Source organism: Eptatretus burgeri, chromosome 15 (genome assembly GCF_056783735.1).
Source record: "Eptatretus burgeri isolate ZD-2024b chromosome 15, Ebu_testis_v1, whole genome shotgun sequence".
NCBI lineage: Eukaryota > Metazoa > Chordata > Myxini > Myxiniformes > Myxinidae > Eptatretus > Eptatretus burgeri.
In genome coordinates this window covers 43,710,559-43,725,362 of record NC_140975.1, presented here as the reverse complement: position 1 = coordinate 43,725,362, position 14,804 = coordinate 43,710,559, and the positions used below count along the sequence as shown (strand labels likewise).

General features: G+C 41.6%; 1 protein-coding gene across 8 annotated transcripts in view; it reads right to left on the bottom strand.

Annotated features, from left to right (window-relative positions):
• Positions 1 to 14,804, bottom strand: part of SLC26A11 (solute carrier family 26 member 11) — an 81,826-nt gene that overhangs the window by 12,112 nt on the left and 54,910 nt on the right. For all 8 annotated transcript variants that reach the window (XM_085858236.1, XM_085858235.1, XM_085858241.1 and 5 more), the window contains 4 exons: positions 14,728 to 14,778; positions 10,960 to 11,020; positions 7,990 to 8,045; positions 440 to 580 (listed from right to left, as the gene is read on the bottom strand). In XM_085858236.1, the coding sequence (XP_085714362.1) occupies positions 440 to 580; positions 7,990 to 8,045; positions 10,960 to 11,020; positions 14,728 to 14,778 (309 nt within the window). The remainder of the gene's footprint in view (positions 1 to 439; positions 581 to 7,989; positions 8,046 to 10,959; positions 11,021 to 14,727; positions 14,779 to 14,804) is intronic.

Sequence of the window (14,804 nt, the reverse complement as noted above, 5' to 3'; positions counted from 1 at the left end):
ATGAGGAAAACATTCTGGTGGATGAGGCTTCAAACCCAAAAGTCATGAGGTTGTCGTTATTGTTGTTGTTGTTGTTGTTGTTGTTGTTGTTGTTGTTTCCATGAATACTGTTCATCGTGAGATTAGTATTATGATTATTGTTGTTCTATGGCCCTCCTGTCCTATCAAATGAGATTCCATCCCATCACATGTGCTTGACAGGCATATCCACCAATTATAAGTATAAACATCTATGGTATAAAACCCTCAAGCATGACAGACTCTATCAAGGACTGAGCAATTGTATTATAGGAATTTCGAAAATGAACCTCAGTACTGTTTGAAATTCCAAATTCAAATCCAAAATACCTGTTTCAGTAAAAGTAAAGCACATCTTTCTTTTCTTTGAAAGCACACTCATCCATTTCCAAAATAAGATCATAAGATCAGAGGGTCATACTTTTAACTCTCCACAGGTCACGAATAAAAAAGACGTCGAACACCGGGGCGACGGAGCAAATGATGATGGAGGCAAGGGCAGCGCAAGGTATGTAATAGAAACAGGGCGTAAGGTACTGCAACGAAAGTAGAACCAACACACCTGGGAACACACACAAGCAAAATATTTTTTAAACCACCATTTCACACCAACCATGGTTATTTACATTAGTTTCCTCTACAGAATTAATCGTCTTTTTTTCTTGTCTTTCTTTCTTTTAAAGCTACAGTGTGCACGTGTGCGCACGCATGCATGTACGCACGCACAGAAGCACTACCAAAGGCCATAAATCACAAGGACAGTTATTAAATAGGAAGGCAGGAAGGGAAGTTCTAACGAGAGGAGAGTGGGGACATTGATCATTATTTTACAGTTCAACTGATTTTGTTAAGATATAACTAATGATGTGAGGTTACCAAATGCAAGCAGAAATAAGATGGTTATTTTCCCAAAATAGAAAAAGACAAACTATTCCAAACAATTCATCCCATTATGTTTGGATATGAAATTCTGTATGGATTATGAATACTTTATTTGGTTACCATTAATGGGATTTAAAATGAGGAACCCCACCCTGCCACTCCCCTCCCCCATCCCACCCTCCCCCCCATCTCATATACCGAACTGCTCCACAGTGTGTCAGTTCTGTTGAAGCAGTGTCAAGGCAAAGAATACATGAGCTGGTTTGCCTTTTCCTGCCCAGCCGAGTTGTAATGAGAAATTAACCCACCCAGGGAGGACAATGCAACAAGGGCCTTATACCCATTCAATTATGACCCTAAAAACATATAAGCCTATTTCAGTCTATTTATTGTAGGATGAAGGCCTGGCCCAACTTATGGTGAGGGATGTTTGGCATACTCACCATGTTTTTTGAATGCCGGTTGACAGAGTGAGCAGCGAAGGGAATCAAAGACGCACCAGTTAGCGGACAAAGAAACATCTTTAACCACTCTACCAAACAGCCACTCATCAATTTTAATCCAAATGAAGTTAAGTTAAATGCTTAATTTGCTTCATTGCTCAAACACAAGTAAATAAAGACATAAGTGCACATTCATTTATTGCAACACCCCTCTGGTCAATTTAATTGCAGAGTTCTTGAACATTATTGCAAGCTAAAGAATGCCTATAATTGTGAGCACTTAACACTCACTAAGCTGCCAATACTAATCGAGATAACTGGCAAAATTAAACTTAATTCCATGAATGCCTGGCAGAGTTCAAGAGCAACACTAATCACATTTTGGTTCCAGAGAAAAATGCACAAATCATTTTCAAGTTCGAAATCAAGGCCAACAAACAAATACATTTCAGCCGTCCAAAGCAAGTATCACTCATACTGTGACTCTCAAAGGATGGCATTAGTCATAACTTTTGTCCATAATCTACTATGAGCGATGTTTGTTTTTGTGCCATAAATTTATGTTGCTTAGCAAAACATTCAGAGTGTATATGTGAGAGAGGAGGGGGGAAGGGGGGGTGGAAGAGAGAGAGAGAGGAGGATAGAGGGAAGACAATAAGGTATTTAACTAAGAGTAGATTGTGTTAAATCCAGGTGATGCATAGTGTGCATATACTGTAAGTGTAAGTGTGCTAAAGCAAGACAACTACCTCAAATGTGTTTAAAAAAAAAAAAAATTATATTCATTTCTACAGCAATTTACAGCACATACTGTCACATGGCTCATAATGGAAATACAAAACAGATGCAAAATCATGATCCTACTGAAAACTGGGTTCCCATCTTTAATCTTTGGCTCATGATTGTTGAGGACCAAGAGTGGTGGGCTTGGGATCCTAGGGTCCTGAGTTCAAATCCTACTTGGCTGTTGAATTAATACCAAGTGGGGTTGACTCAACCTGTCATCCTTCCGAGGTTGGCAAGATGAGTGCCAGCATGCTGGCATATTGTGTCGGAGTGGTGACCCATCCAGCATTGTGCGCAATAGCCAAAGAGACTGCTTAAGCAGCACCAATGCTCTGCACAGAGTATGGTCCCAATAAATGGATGTAGAGGACCCATATTCAAATTCCATATGTCACATGTTTGTCCCTTGTCTACTAATATCCTTGTAATTGATGTCTACTAATGTTTTTGTCCAGCATGTGAGGAGATAAAAGCTCTTCTAAGAGTCTTAGATCAATGTAAAAACTAGATATCTGCGATCACAAAAGGCCTCGTGCAGTGGTCGACAACCCAAACAACAAGGAGCCATTTTTTTTCAAATTTGGTCAAAAACGTGATATCTAAAGAGCCGCAATGCACGTAAACTCTATTTCAATAATTGAATCACAGGACAAAGACACACAGATTGATTTTTTTAATGCAATACATGCTTATTGAGTTGGTATCAATGAAAGGGGCCATTAAATTTTCATCAGTACATTGAGAGTCAGCTTACCCATATTTACCTCTGCCACCGAAGGTGGAAGGAGGTTATGTTTTCACCCCTGTGTGTCTGTTTGTTTGTTTGTGAACAGGTTATCTCAAAAAGTTGTGGACGGATACGGATGAAAGTCGGTGACCAGGTTAGGTGTGTGACAATGACGAACTGAATTACATATAGCACGATATCTCAAAAGTTATGCACGGATTGTCGGATTCTGCAGAAACTTGGTGGACAGGTTGGTTATGTGACAAGGTCGAATTGATCCAGTTTTGGTGAATTTACAAATCTATATCCAGATAACAGAATTTTTCAATTTTGAAAGTGATTCTTCACCATTGAGAGATAGGGCCAAAAACGATATATAGCATAATTCAAAAAATTATTGGGCCCAATATGTTCTACTAGATCAGGCATTGTGTGGTGGATGTATGTGCTCTACGGAGTGCCCTTCTAGTTTAGTGTGATTTCTGCTGTCGAGTTTCTTTGGAGAGTCGTTCGATGTTTGGACAGTACGCAGTCATTTTCATTTTTAAGCAGGACTTTAAACTCGCCTCATTCAATTCGTTTCTCAGTGTGCTTTTTATGAAATTCATACTTGAAAACACTTGCTTGCACAGCTAAGTCAATCCGAAGATGGACAGAATGCCGAATTCATATCTCTTCATGTTACTTGTAGGTTTCCGGTAAAGAATTCCAAACTTCAAACACAATTTGGACTTGTTTGTTAAGATCATGCATTTCAGTCAATCTGTGTTGAAGTACCAGGGTAGATCTGTGCCTTCTCGACTGAGATGATCTGACCGGTGCTTATTTCTTTCGTCTTTAGGCAGTCAACAATAGTTGACAAAATATCTTCTCCCCTTGTTTGGCCTTTGAGGGGCAGAAATTCAATCAGCTCCTCTTGGGGTCCTTTGGAATTCACGTACCTGCCGAGAAGAGCAACCTGAGCAATGTCATCAACATCGCACGAGTCGTCACAAGCGATAGAGAATCCCGGAGCTGAATTAATGTCTTTAATCTGCTGACTGGTAATGTCTGTTGCCATTTTTATAATTCTGTCCCTCACCATCTTTGCAGACACTGGCATGTCTCTAATTTTTTGAATAATTTCCTTTTTGGTTTTGAAATCACTGTACAGCTGCTTTGATACTTTGATAAAGCACCGTTTCAAATATTCACCATCTGTGAACGGCTTTCCTCGTTTCACAATCTCTTGAGTTGCCACATAACTAGCGGTCGTTGAGCTACTCGGTGATTTCATCCATTGAGTGAATGTGCTCTTACTTTGGTCTGCTTTGCGCTTCAGCTCCTCTATAGCTCTCTTTCTGGCATCTCCAACTGGATACTTTTCGGCAAACGTGTGTTTTTTTTTAAAAAGGCCTCTTGAGATTGGATTTTTTTGTTGTTGGCAAATGTCTCATGGCAAATGAGACATAAAGGGAGCCCAGCCAAACTTGATATGAACGCGAAGGATTCAGTCCGTTCATTTTGAAATTCTCCGTTTTTCTCGTCGATTTCCCTCTTCTTTGAAGCCATTTCACAGTTGACCTTCACAGTACCACTGATGAATGTTGCAAACTTATGTTTCCTGAAAATAATTAAAAGACTCAAAAGTCAAGCCTCCAACTCAAAATCCTTGGATTATTGTGCCATAGGCAGTCTATGATATGACAACCAATACTTAGCAGCACAATTTCCACAACAAAATGAGAAAAAAAACACTATTTTAACTCCTATTTTTTAAACAAATGTAAATACAATGATGCAGTGCACTTGTAGTTTTGTTTTGTTTGTTGGTACTCCAAGATGGCGGACAGCAAATGTGGTGACATCACATGCACGTGCATCCTCTATTGAAGGGGGAGTTATCAAAACAACATCTGCTTTGTTATTTACATACAAGTCGTTTATTACGGGATTTTCACTTACATGCCCAGTGAGGATCAGGGCATCACTAACTTTTTAGAAGGGGGGGTTCGAATGGTAAACTGAGGCTGCGAAACAGGTTTAAGTATTAATATTGCCGACAAGATGGTGAAAATAACCGCATAATGGAGAGCAGGCTGTGCACCGAGCACAATGTGTAAGTCTTGCTCGCAGAATTCGCCGGTAATCGGATGTATTTTCCTGTTATGTTTATCACTCCGCCAACGTTCTCAAGTATTATTTTATCCTTTCACGACACTCACAAAGATTATTTCTGAAAATTAATTTACAATGAGAAAAAGGGGGGTTTTATCGATCAGGCTTGGGAGCCACACTTAAGTCCTTAAAGAGCCGCATGTGGTTCCAAAGCCGCAGGTTGCCGACCCCCGACCTAGGGTAAGCCTCCCTTTGGTGATCACCCGCAGCTTTCTGTACCCTTGGCCCGTGATCCAATGACGCCATATTTTTTTTGGACCACCATATGACCTTGACCTTCAAAATGTATGGACAGAGTGTAAATAAAGGAAATGTATCTCCATCTATAATCTATCCATAAAACCCAACATCATAAAAATCAGAGGAAAATTATTCAAGTTATGATCAAAAAGGTGTTTTTTGTTAATGAGGTCAATCCGAAAAAAGTAGGTAAAGAACACGAAATAAATATCAGGAACAGAAATATCAGGTGCACAACTTCTGTGAAGCTACACTGTGATGATGCAAGAACATTTTGGAAAGCTAACCCATCTTTGAGATTCTGCATTGACAAAATTGAGCAATGACAAAAAACACACTTTTTTTTTAGTGCCATTTGACCTTGACTTTTAACCCGGAGGGTATGATGTAAATTAAGCGTAAATGCGCCTTGCTCCAGGCTATCTAGAGAGGACAACATCATTCTTATTGGAAAGTCCTTCGTCGAGTTTTTGTGAAAAATGGTGTCGAAAAAGCCCAAGAGTATCTATTTTCGATTTCACCAGGGACATCACATCTTGAAGCCACATTGATACGATTGGCGGCTTATATCAAGAAACAGTGCATGTCGAGCTCGGATTCTGATTCAGATTCCACCGTCATTTGCAACACTGAAAGTTCTCAGTATGTTGAAAGTGATCAGTGAGATTTTGAAGAAACTATTGGAGACAAAATTAGTGATGGAGGCGCTTTCGAGGGGATTGTGGTGCCATATAGTTTTGAGTCTTATGCGAGTGATTCAGAGGAAGAAAGCGGAAGTGTTCATGGAGATGAAAATGCTGGTTGTATGTTGACTATAGATTGTCAGATTTTGTTTTTCCATTAAATTGATGGTATATAAGGGATTTTGTTTTCAATAATAAATCAGTTACATTACTCAAGCAGAAATATCCAATAGAGAACAGCAGTTCTCCATTCAGCACCCTCTGTGGAAAGCTCAAGGGTTACAGCCCCATCATTTAATGACCCAATGTTTCCCCCGGCATAGAGACGAGAAGCTTAATGGCTATGATGGCAAGGTTCATGGAGGAAATGAAAACCGTGCAGGAAAAGGCAACAAGTGAAATAAAAGCCGAAACAGCCAAATTAGAAGCAAGCGGGGAGAGACTGACAGAGCAGCTGGCAGCAGGACAAGCCAGATTGGAAGGGGAAACAGAAGGACTTAGAACCAAGATGAGGGGGCTGAGTATAGAACAGAGCAGAATGAAAAAAGAGATAGCAAGCAGAAAGTAAATAAATGATAGGAAAGCCAGAAGAGGGACAAAATAAATAGAAAATGGTCAGAGGGATTTAAAAGGGGAGATAGGAGCAGTAAAGAAAGAGTGTAAAATAGGAGTGATGAGTCAATGAGTAGGGTAGAGAGTTGAGCATAATGGTGGAGAAAGTTGGGGATGGATTGAGGCTATGGGGGCTAATGTGGATGTGTCATCCAAAAAAGCAGGATAAACAGCTTGCAAAGTTGAAGAAGGTAAGCAGGAGCAACCGAGGATGGAGGAGTAAGGAAGTACGTCCATGGTATGAAAGAGGAAATAGGAGAGAGGAGAAAAAAGGTGAGGCCGCAGACCCTCCCCAGCAGTGAGCAAGCACAAGGAAATGTGGGGTGCGTGTGTGACAGGAACAAGGTGTGTGAGTCACTGTGACGATAGGGGATGGACCCAGTAACACCTTGGATGGATGGGGTAGGTTGCAGGTCGGCCTGGATTAAGGAGGCAACGTGGGCGGCAGCCGAAGAACATGGGAGGCCAGGCCCTGCTGTGGTCACCACGGTGCTGACAGCTGGAATGTGGCCTCCAGGTTCTCACACTGTACCCCTCGTGCGGTATGATGGAAGAAGTGACCTGGGGGCGTTTCGACCACAATTTTACTGTGCAGCCCGGGGTAACGGATGGTATAAAGATGAGTGGAATTCATCTCATGGCTGCCTTGCACAGTGTGGCGTTAGAGGTGCTCACAGCTATGGCAGGACAGGCCATCTCAGTGGAGACTTTAATTACGGCCCTAAAAAGTCAATTTGGTGTGGAGCAGCAGCTTTTCTCGTGAGAGCTATCTGTATGCCGAAAACCGAAGTAAAGATCAATTTGGCTTTCCCGTCGGATGGCATATGGTCTCTTTCAACAATCCATCACTAAATTGGTGATCGTGTGTGTGAAGGATTTCACCACGAGTCCAACTGGCGGTCAACCATAACATTGGTTCCTCGGGATAGGGATTGAGACACTGGTTGAAAATCCGGCGACCGCAACAATATTAGCGTAAAATTTATAAAAGAAGGGTGAATACATGGAAAACAAAGGGTAGAACTTAAAGCCAGATGGAGGATGGCAATGATGATGGATCTATCCATCCATCCATCCATTGGGACCACACTCTGTGCAGAGTGTTGGTGCTGCCTAAGCAGTCTCCTTGGCTATTGGGCACAATCCTGGATGGCTCGCCACTCTGACACAGGATACCAGCAAGCTGGCAGTCATTTTGCTGACCTCGGAAGGATGCCAGGCAGAGTCAACCCCACCTGGTATGAATTCAACAGCCGAGTGGGATTTGAACTCAGGATCCTCGGATCCCAAGCCAACTACCCTAACCATTAAGCCAACACCGGGCATGAAGCTGGATCAATACTACCCAAAACAAGCAATATAGACAATACTGCAAGTGCTGCGTGCCAAAACTATGGATATCAGAATATGTTAGTGAAGAGAGATAATCAAAATGACTAACCTGTAATTAACCCTCCAGCAGGTGTACACACCCCACTTTGTGAATTCACAGCTGTTCTAAAGAAGAAAAAAAAATAGTATCATGTTTTTGAAATATAAGACAATAAACATGCACAGCAATTCAAAAACATTTTTATATACATTGATAAGACAATGGCTGCTTTTCTTGAAGTCTCGTGAAAAGAAGAAGAAGAATTTTAAATCAAACTTCAAACACAAATAAAATAACTAAAAGTTTGAGTAAAACAAATAAAGTAAATAAGAAAATGAAACAACACATTATTGCAAACAATAAAAAACAAATTACAAAAGCAAATAAAGAAAACTAGAACAGCACTTGGTAGAGTGCACACCTCTGCCAGGCTGAATAGTATACGTTTTGTATCCCACTGATAGGCCGGATCTGTATCTGAACCTCAACCAAAATCTAATCAGTTTGTTCTTGTCACCTAAACAACTCATCCACAACTTTTTGAAATATCGTTTTTAGCCCCATCTCTCAATCATTAAGAATCGCTTTTAAAATTTTAAATTCTCATGTGCAGATCCAGAACCGGATATTCACCAAAATCGAATCAATTTGTCCTCATCACACAACCAACATGTCCACCAAGTTTTGTCCATATCCATCTATAACTTTTTGAGACATTGTGTTGTGTATCGTTTTTAGCTCTATCACTCAAAGGTGAAGAATCACGTTTAAAAAATTCTCAGATTTGGATCTTCATCAAAATCAAAACAATTTTTCCTAATCACATATCTAACCTGTCCATCAAGTTTCATCTGAATCCATACACAACTTTTCGTTGAGATACCGTGCTACATGTCGTTTTTGGCCCTATCTCTAAATGATGAAGAATCACTTTTAAAATTCTAGTATAGGCCCAGTCACACCTTGACGTTTTAGCCAGCTTATGCCGATTTTTGGAAAATTTGTGTAAAACGCTGGTACACGTTGAATACGTTATGGGTACGTTTTGTTTAAGACCACGCTGAAAAACACTGCCATAAGTGGTAGTACGCTGGCTTTAAACGTTGAACTTTTGGGTTTTCCTCGAATTTTTTCATGCTTGAAATTTTACGACGTATGCCGGCATATGACTCACACGTTCCGCTACGCTGGCCATAAGTTATTGGCACGTTATGCGATCGTTGACACACGTTGAAACACGTTACTTGTAAGTTACTCATAAGTCGAAACACGTGGAGGTAATGTTTAGCGTACCCGAAACTTATTTCTAACCTATGAGTAACGTTTTGTAAGCACGCTACACGAACGTTGTTCACACTTTGCAACACGTTACTTAATAGTACTACTACTACTACTACTACTACTACTACTACTACTACTACTACTACTACTACTACTACTAACATCGACATCAGTAAATTCACTCGAACTACTACTACTAATAACATCGACATCATTAAATTCTCTCGAACTACTACTACTACTACTACTACTAATAACATCGACATGACTAAATTCTCTCGAACTACTACTACTACTGCTACTGCCACTGACATTGACATCTACTCAACATGGAGTCTGGAACACTGACGGGTTCCTCTTGTGAAGCCCATTTGTATATACCAATTCCCCTAAACGCTGCCAATACGCCTTATACGGTAGCTGTAAGTTAGAAACACGTTCAGTAAGTTCTGTGGTCGTCCGGAAGACGTCAATCAAATTCGTCTACATATGCCAATGTGCGTTTGAGATACGTTACACATAGGTTCAAAGCACGCTACTCATAGGTTCAAAGCACGCTACTAATAGGCTCAAAGCACGTTACTCATAGGTTAAAAATTAAGTTTCGGGTATGCTAAACATTACCGCGACGTGTTTCGACTTATGAGTAACTTACAAGTAACGTGTGGCCGACGTGGGTAAATGATTGCGGAGCGTGCCGAGAACTTATGCCAGCGTATGCGGAACTTGTGAGCCATACGTCGAGTACGTCGTAAAATTTTCAGCATGCTTTAAATTTCACAACGTACTAGACGTACCATGTAATATGCCAGCGTACTTCATTGTTTTTCATCATGCTCCTAACGTATACACAACTTACCCATACCGTATTCGACGTGTCCCAGCGTTTTAGACACATTTTTCATAGGTCGGCATACGCTGGCTAAATCGTCAAGGTGTGACTGCGATGTTGACACTTCCAATTTTCAGGCGGTTTTGATTTAAATCTGCGTGCGGCAGGTTTTTAACAGAGAACGCCACGAGTTCGTCGGCGATACGTGCAGCGCACTATGACTAAGTTAAACTGTCGTTGGGCATAGGTTGTGAATGCCGACAACAGGCTAAGCATTCGTTGGTATAAGTTATCTTTAACACAACGAAACGTTCTGTGCCCGTTACTAATACGTTATGAATACGACCAAAACTTTTTAAAAAACCTCAAAACTTCAGCGTTCGCCAACGTTTTACGTGCATTTTTATACGTTCCCATTCCTGGCTAAAACGTCAAGGTGTGACTGGGCCTTATCCGGGTATGGATCTTCACCAAAATCTAATCAATTCGTCCTTGTCACACACCCAACCCAGCCACAACTTTTTGAGATATTGTGCTCGCAGACAAACAGCCAGACAGACAAACAGACAAACTGGGGTGAAAACATAACCTCCATCCACCTTTGGTGGTGGAGGTAAAAATTCGTGCAAAGCAAGGATAAAAACAGAAAAAAATAGAATAAACTTAAAAAGGAAAATCAACGCAGGAGGGAGGCCATTAGGCCCATCAAGCCTGCCCAAACTATGGTTGTTTGTGTATGCTCTACCCTTTTGAATGCTGATGGTCAAGAAAGGAATCAGCACGTACAATATTTTTTAGTCTTTGGTATGACTCAGCCAGGGTTCGAACCAGCGACCTCACAGACTTCGAGCAGATGCTCTAACCATTTACACCACTGAGTCTCTTAAATGAAAATAAATAAAGGAAAAAGAAAAGAATGAGCTCACCTGGTGAAACTGCCTGTGACGGGGAAGGCAGACAAAAAGGATCCAAAGATGTTGGTTGTTCCTGAGACAAAGATCAACAGGTCTCAGCACAATTGACAGATATCAGGCTAAAATCCCAAAACTATACAGAACAAACCTTCAAAACAATGTGTGGTTGAACTGCTAAAAAAAAAAATTTCAAACAATTAATGTCAACTCCACAAGTGACCGGTAATAATGGTTATTAAAGTGGTAATTGGTGTAATTACATTTTTAAACTAAAACAGCACACGGTAGAACGCATACCGCTGCCAGGTTGAACAGTTTACGTTTTGTATCCCACTGATAGGCCAGATCTGCACTCGGACCTGAACCAAAGTCAAACAGGCTTATTCTTGTCACCTACCCAACTCATCCACCTAGTTTTGCCATAATCAGTCCACAAATTTTTGAGATATCATGCAACAGTACATATAGTTTTTGACCCTATCTCTCAAAGGTGAAGAATCACTCAAAGAGTTAAAGTATTCGGACCCAGATCCGGATGTTCACCAAAATATAGTTTGTAATTGCCACACACCCACCCTGTCCAAAAAGCTTTGTCCGAATCCGTCCATAACTTTTTGAGATATCCTGCTCACAGACAGACAAACAGATAAACAGATGAGAAACCACTCATAGAGCGACACTTGGCAAAACAGAACAACGTAGAATGGCACTCGGTTGAGCGCCTACCTCCGCCAGGCTAATGGATCTGAACCCCACTGATCTGATCTGAATTTTTGTATCCCACTGATGGACTGGATCTGAACCAAAATTGAATCTGCTTGTTTTTGTTACCGAACCAACTCATCCATCTAGCATTGTCAGAACTCACCCACAACTTTTTGAGACATCATGATATATGTAGTTTTTGGCCATATCTCTCAATTTTAGTAATTAGGCCTTTGTTGACCTTTTGACCTCAAAAGTAATTGGTGGTTGAATGAATTAACCTGATATGCAAATCCTGTTCAAATTTCAAGTCAATCTGATGAAAACTGAGGATTTTAGAAATTGCACCTAAGTTGGTGACATTTGGTCTGTTGACCATTTGGCAGTTGCTGACCTCAAAATATTTGGTGGTTGTATAATGTATCATTGAGCTGATATGAAAATCCTGTTCAAATTTCAAGTTAATTGGATAAAAATTGACAATTAAAAATTTTTTTGGCCTATGTTGACCTCAAAAATATTTGGTGGTTGAATTCAGTGACGATATGCAAATCCTCATCAAATTTGTCATTATATCACTTTGTCATTACAGGGTATTTTGTGCAGATCGGTGACAAAAATTTTAAATTTAATCCATTATATTTTCAGGCTGTAACACAACAAAAGGTGACAAAGGTTGAGGGGTGCATATATTTTCTGAAGGCACTGCATGCTCCTCCCACTAAAGCCCCATGCTCGCCAGCCCACCGTTCATAAATCCTTGGCGCAAACGCTACTCAGTTGCCCCAAACTGGTTTGGTGGACATCAGGAACTCCACCAGATGGCTCAATCCATCATCTCGAGAGAGACAGAGCGCTAAAACCACCACAACCAATCACCAGGTACCAGCGGAGGTCAGAATACCAGCGATCATACACGACATGGCCAAAAGTATGCAGACACCCCTTCTAATTAGTGGATTTGGCTATTTCAGCCACACCCATTGCTGAAAGGTAAATAAAATCAAGCACACAGCCATGCAATTTCCATATACAAACACTGGTAGTAGAATGGGCTGTACTGAAGAGCTCGGTGACTTTCAACGTGGCACCGTTATCGGATGCCACCTTTCCAACAAGTCAGTTCGTCAAATTTCTGCCCTGCTAGAGCTGCCCCCGTCAACTGTAAGTGCTGTTATTGTGAAGTGGAAACGTCTAGGAGCAACAACAGCTCAGCTGCAAAGTGGTAAGCCACACAAGCTCACAGAACGGGACCGCCAAGTGCTGAAGCACGTAGTGTGGAAAAATCATCTGTCGTCAGTTGCAACACTCACTACCGAGTTCCAACCTGACTCTGGAAGCAACGTCAGCACATGCACTGTTCATCAAGAGCTTCATGAAATGGGTTTCCATTGCTGAGCAGCCGCACACAAGCCTAAGATCACCATGTGCAATGCCAAGCGTCAGTTGGAGTTGTGTAAAGCTCACCGCCATTGGACTGTGGAGCAGTGAAAACCGCATTCTCTGGAGTGATGAATCACGCTTCACCATCTGGAAATCTGACGGATGAATCTGGATTTGGTGGATGCCAGGAGAACGCTACCTGCCTGAATGCATAGTGCTAATTGTAAAGTTTGGTGAAGGAGGAATAATAGTCTGGGGCAGTTTTTCATGGTTCAGGCTAGGCCCCTTAGTTCCATTGAGGGAAATCTTAATGCCACAGCATACAATGACATTCTAGATGACTCTGTGCTTTCAACTTTGTGGAAATGGTTTGGGGAAGGCCCTTTCCTGTTTCAGCATGACAATGCCCCCATGCACAAAGTGAGGTCCATACAGAAATGGTTTGTCGAAATCGGTGTGGAAGAACTTTACTGGCCTGCACAGAGCCCTGACCTCAACCCCCATCGAACACCTTTGGGATGAATTGGAATGCCGACTTCGAGCCAGACCTAATTATCTAACATCAGTGCCTGACCTTACTTATGCTCTTGTGGCTTAATGGAAGCAAATCCCCGCAGCAATGTTACATCATCTTGTGGAAAGCCTTCCCAGAAGAGTGGAGGCTATTATAGCAGCAAAGGGGGAACCAACTCCAGATTAATGCCCATGATTTTGGAATGAGATGTTGGACGAGCAGGTGTCCACATACTTTTGGCCACATAGTGTATTAGGTGCAGAGGGAAGGATCTTTTGTGGGCACAACTCCTCCTACTGCCAGAGGTGGGGGTTAGAACCCAATAAAATATGAGCAACGAGCAGATCAAGAGAGTTGGGAGGAGTTCTGGAGTTAAGAGTCATCAGCCAGCCTCGAGCCTATTGCGGTTTCTCACAGCACATTCTCGACCGATTGGTTTTTATTCCTGCCGAATCTTTATTCAACTTTCATTCCCATTCTCCTTCTGTCCTTCGACCTCCTTTAATTATTTTGCTCACTTCTCTTGTTCTCAGGCTTTATTTCTCCTCCACACATTCAACACCTCTTGTCCCTTCGCACCCTTGTGTTGAGTTCTGCTCATCAGGCTGCACCGTCTGGCCCAAATAATCAACCCCCGCTTCGACTCGTATACCTCCCGCGTATTCACGCCAAAACCATGATAGAGTTTGTACTGCGGACCATTCCAATGGGACACGTGGAGAAGGCAGCACATATGGATCAGGAGGGATCAATCGAGCTTGGATCAGGAGGGATCAATCGCATCAATCAATCATAAAACAGCTTGGATACCAAGACCAGTGCTCAGAGCCATTGGCGGCACCAGCTCCGTGACGACTGGCGATCATGGTCTTTTATGAGGCACCGTTCTCTTGGAATTATCGAGAGGCAACATCCATCACACTGATGTTAAGATTGGTACATGGTGGCCACCACTATCTACATTCATTTGTTTTTAAAATTGGTGCATCTTGGACAATTGCACGGTTCTTATCCATGAAAGTTGCTGAATACCTCTCATCATGTAATGGAATTATTCATCACCTCTTGCATAATCGGTGAAAGAAGTTTATAAATGATTGTGTGGGAGCTGTAACGAAAAGCAAAATGGTGAAAAGAGGGAGAGTTGAGGTTTGAAGGGTGCTGTTATTATTACATACCAATGGCAATCAGCTCTTGGCTTGGATCCACAGGGTACTTATTGTCACGTGCTGGGAGGGAGACAAAGAAAAGGGAA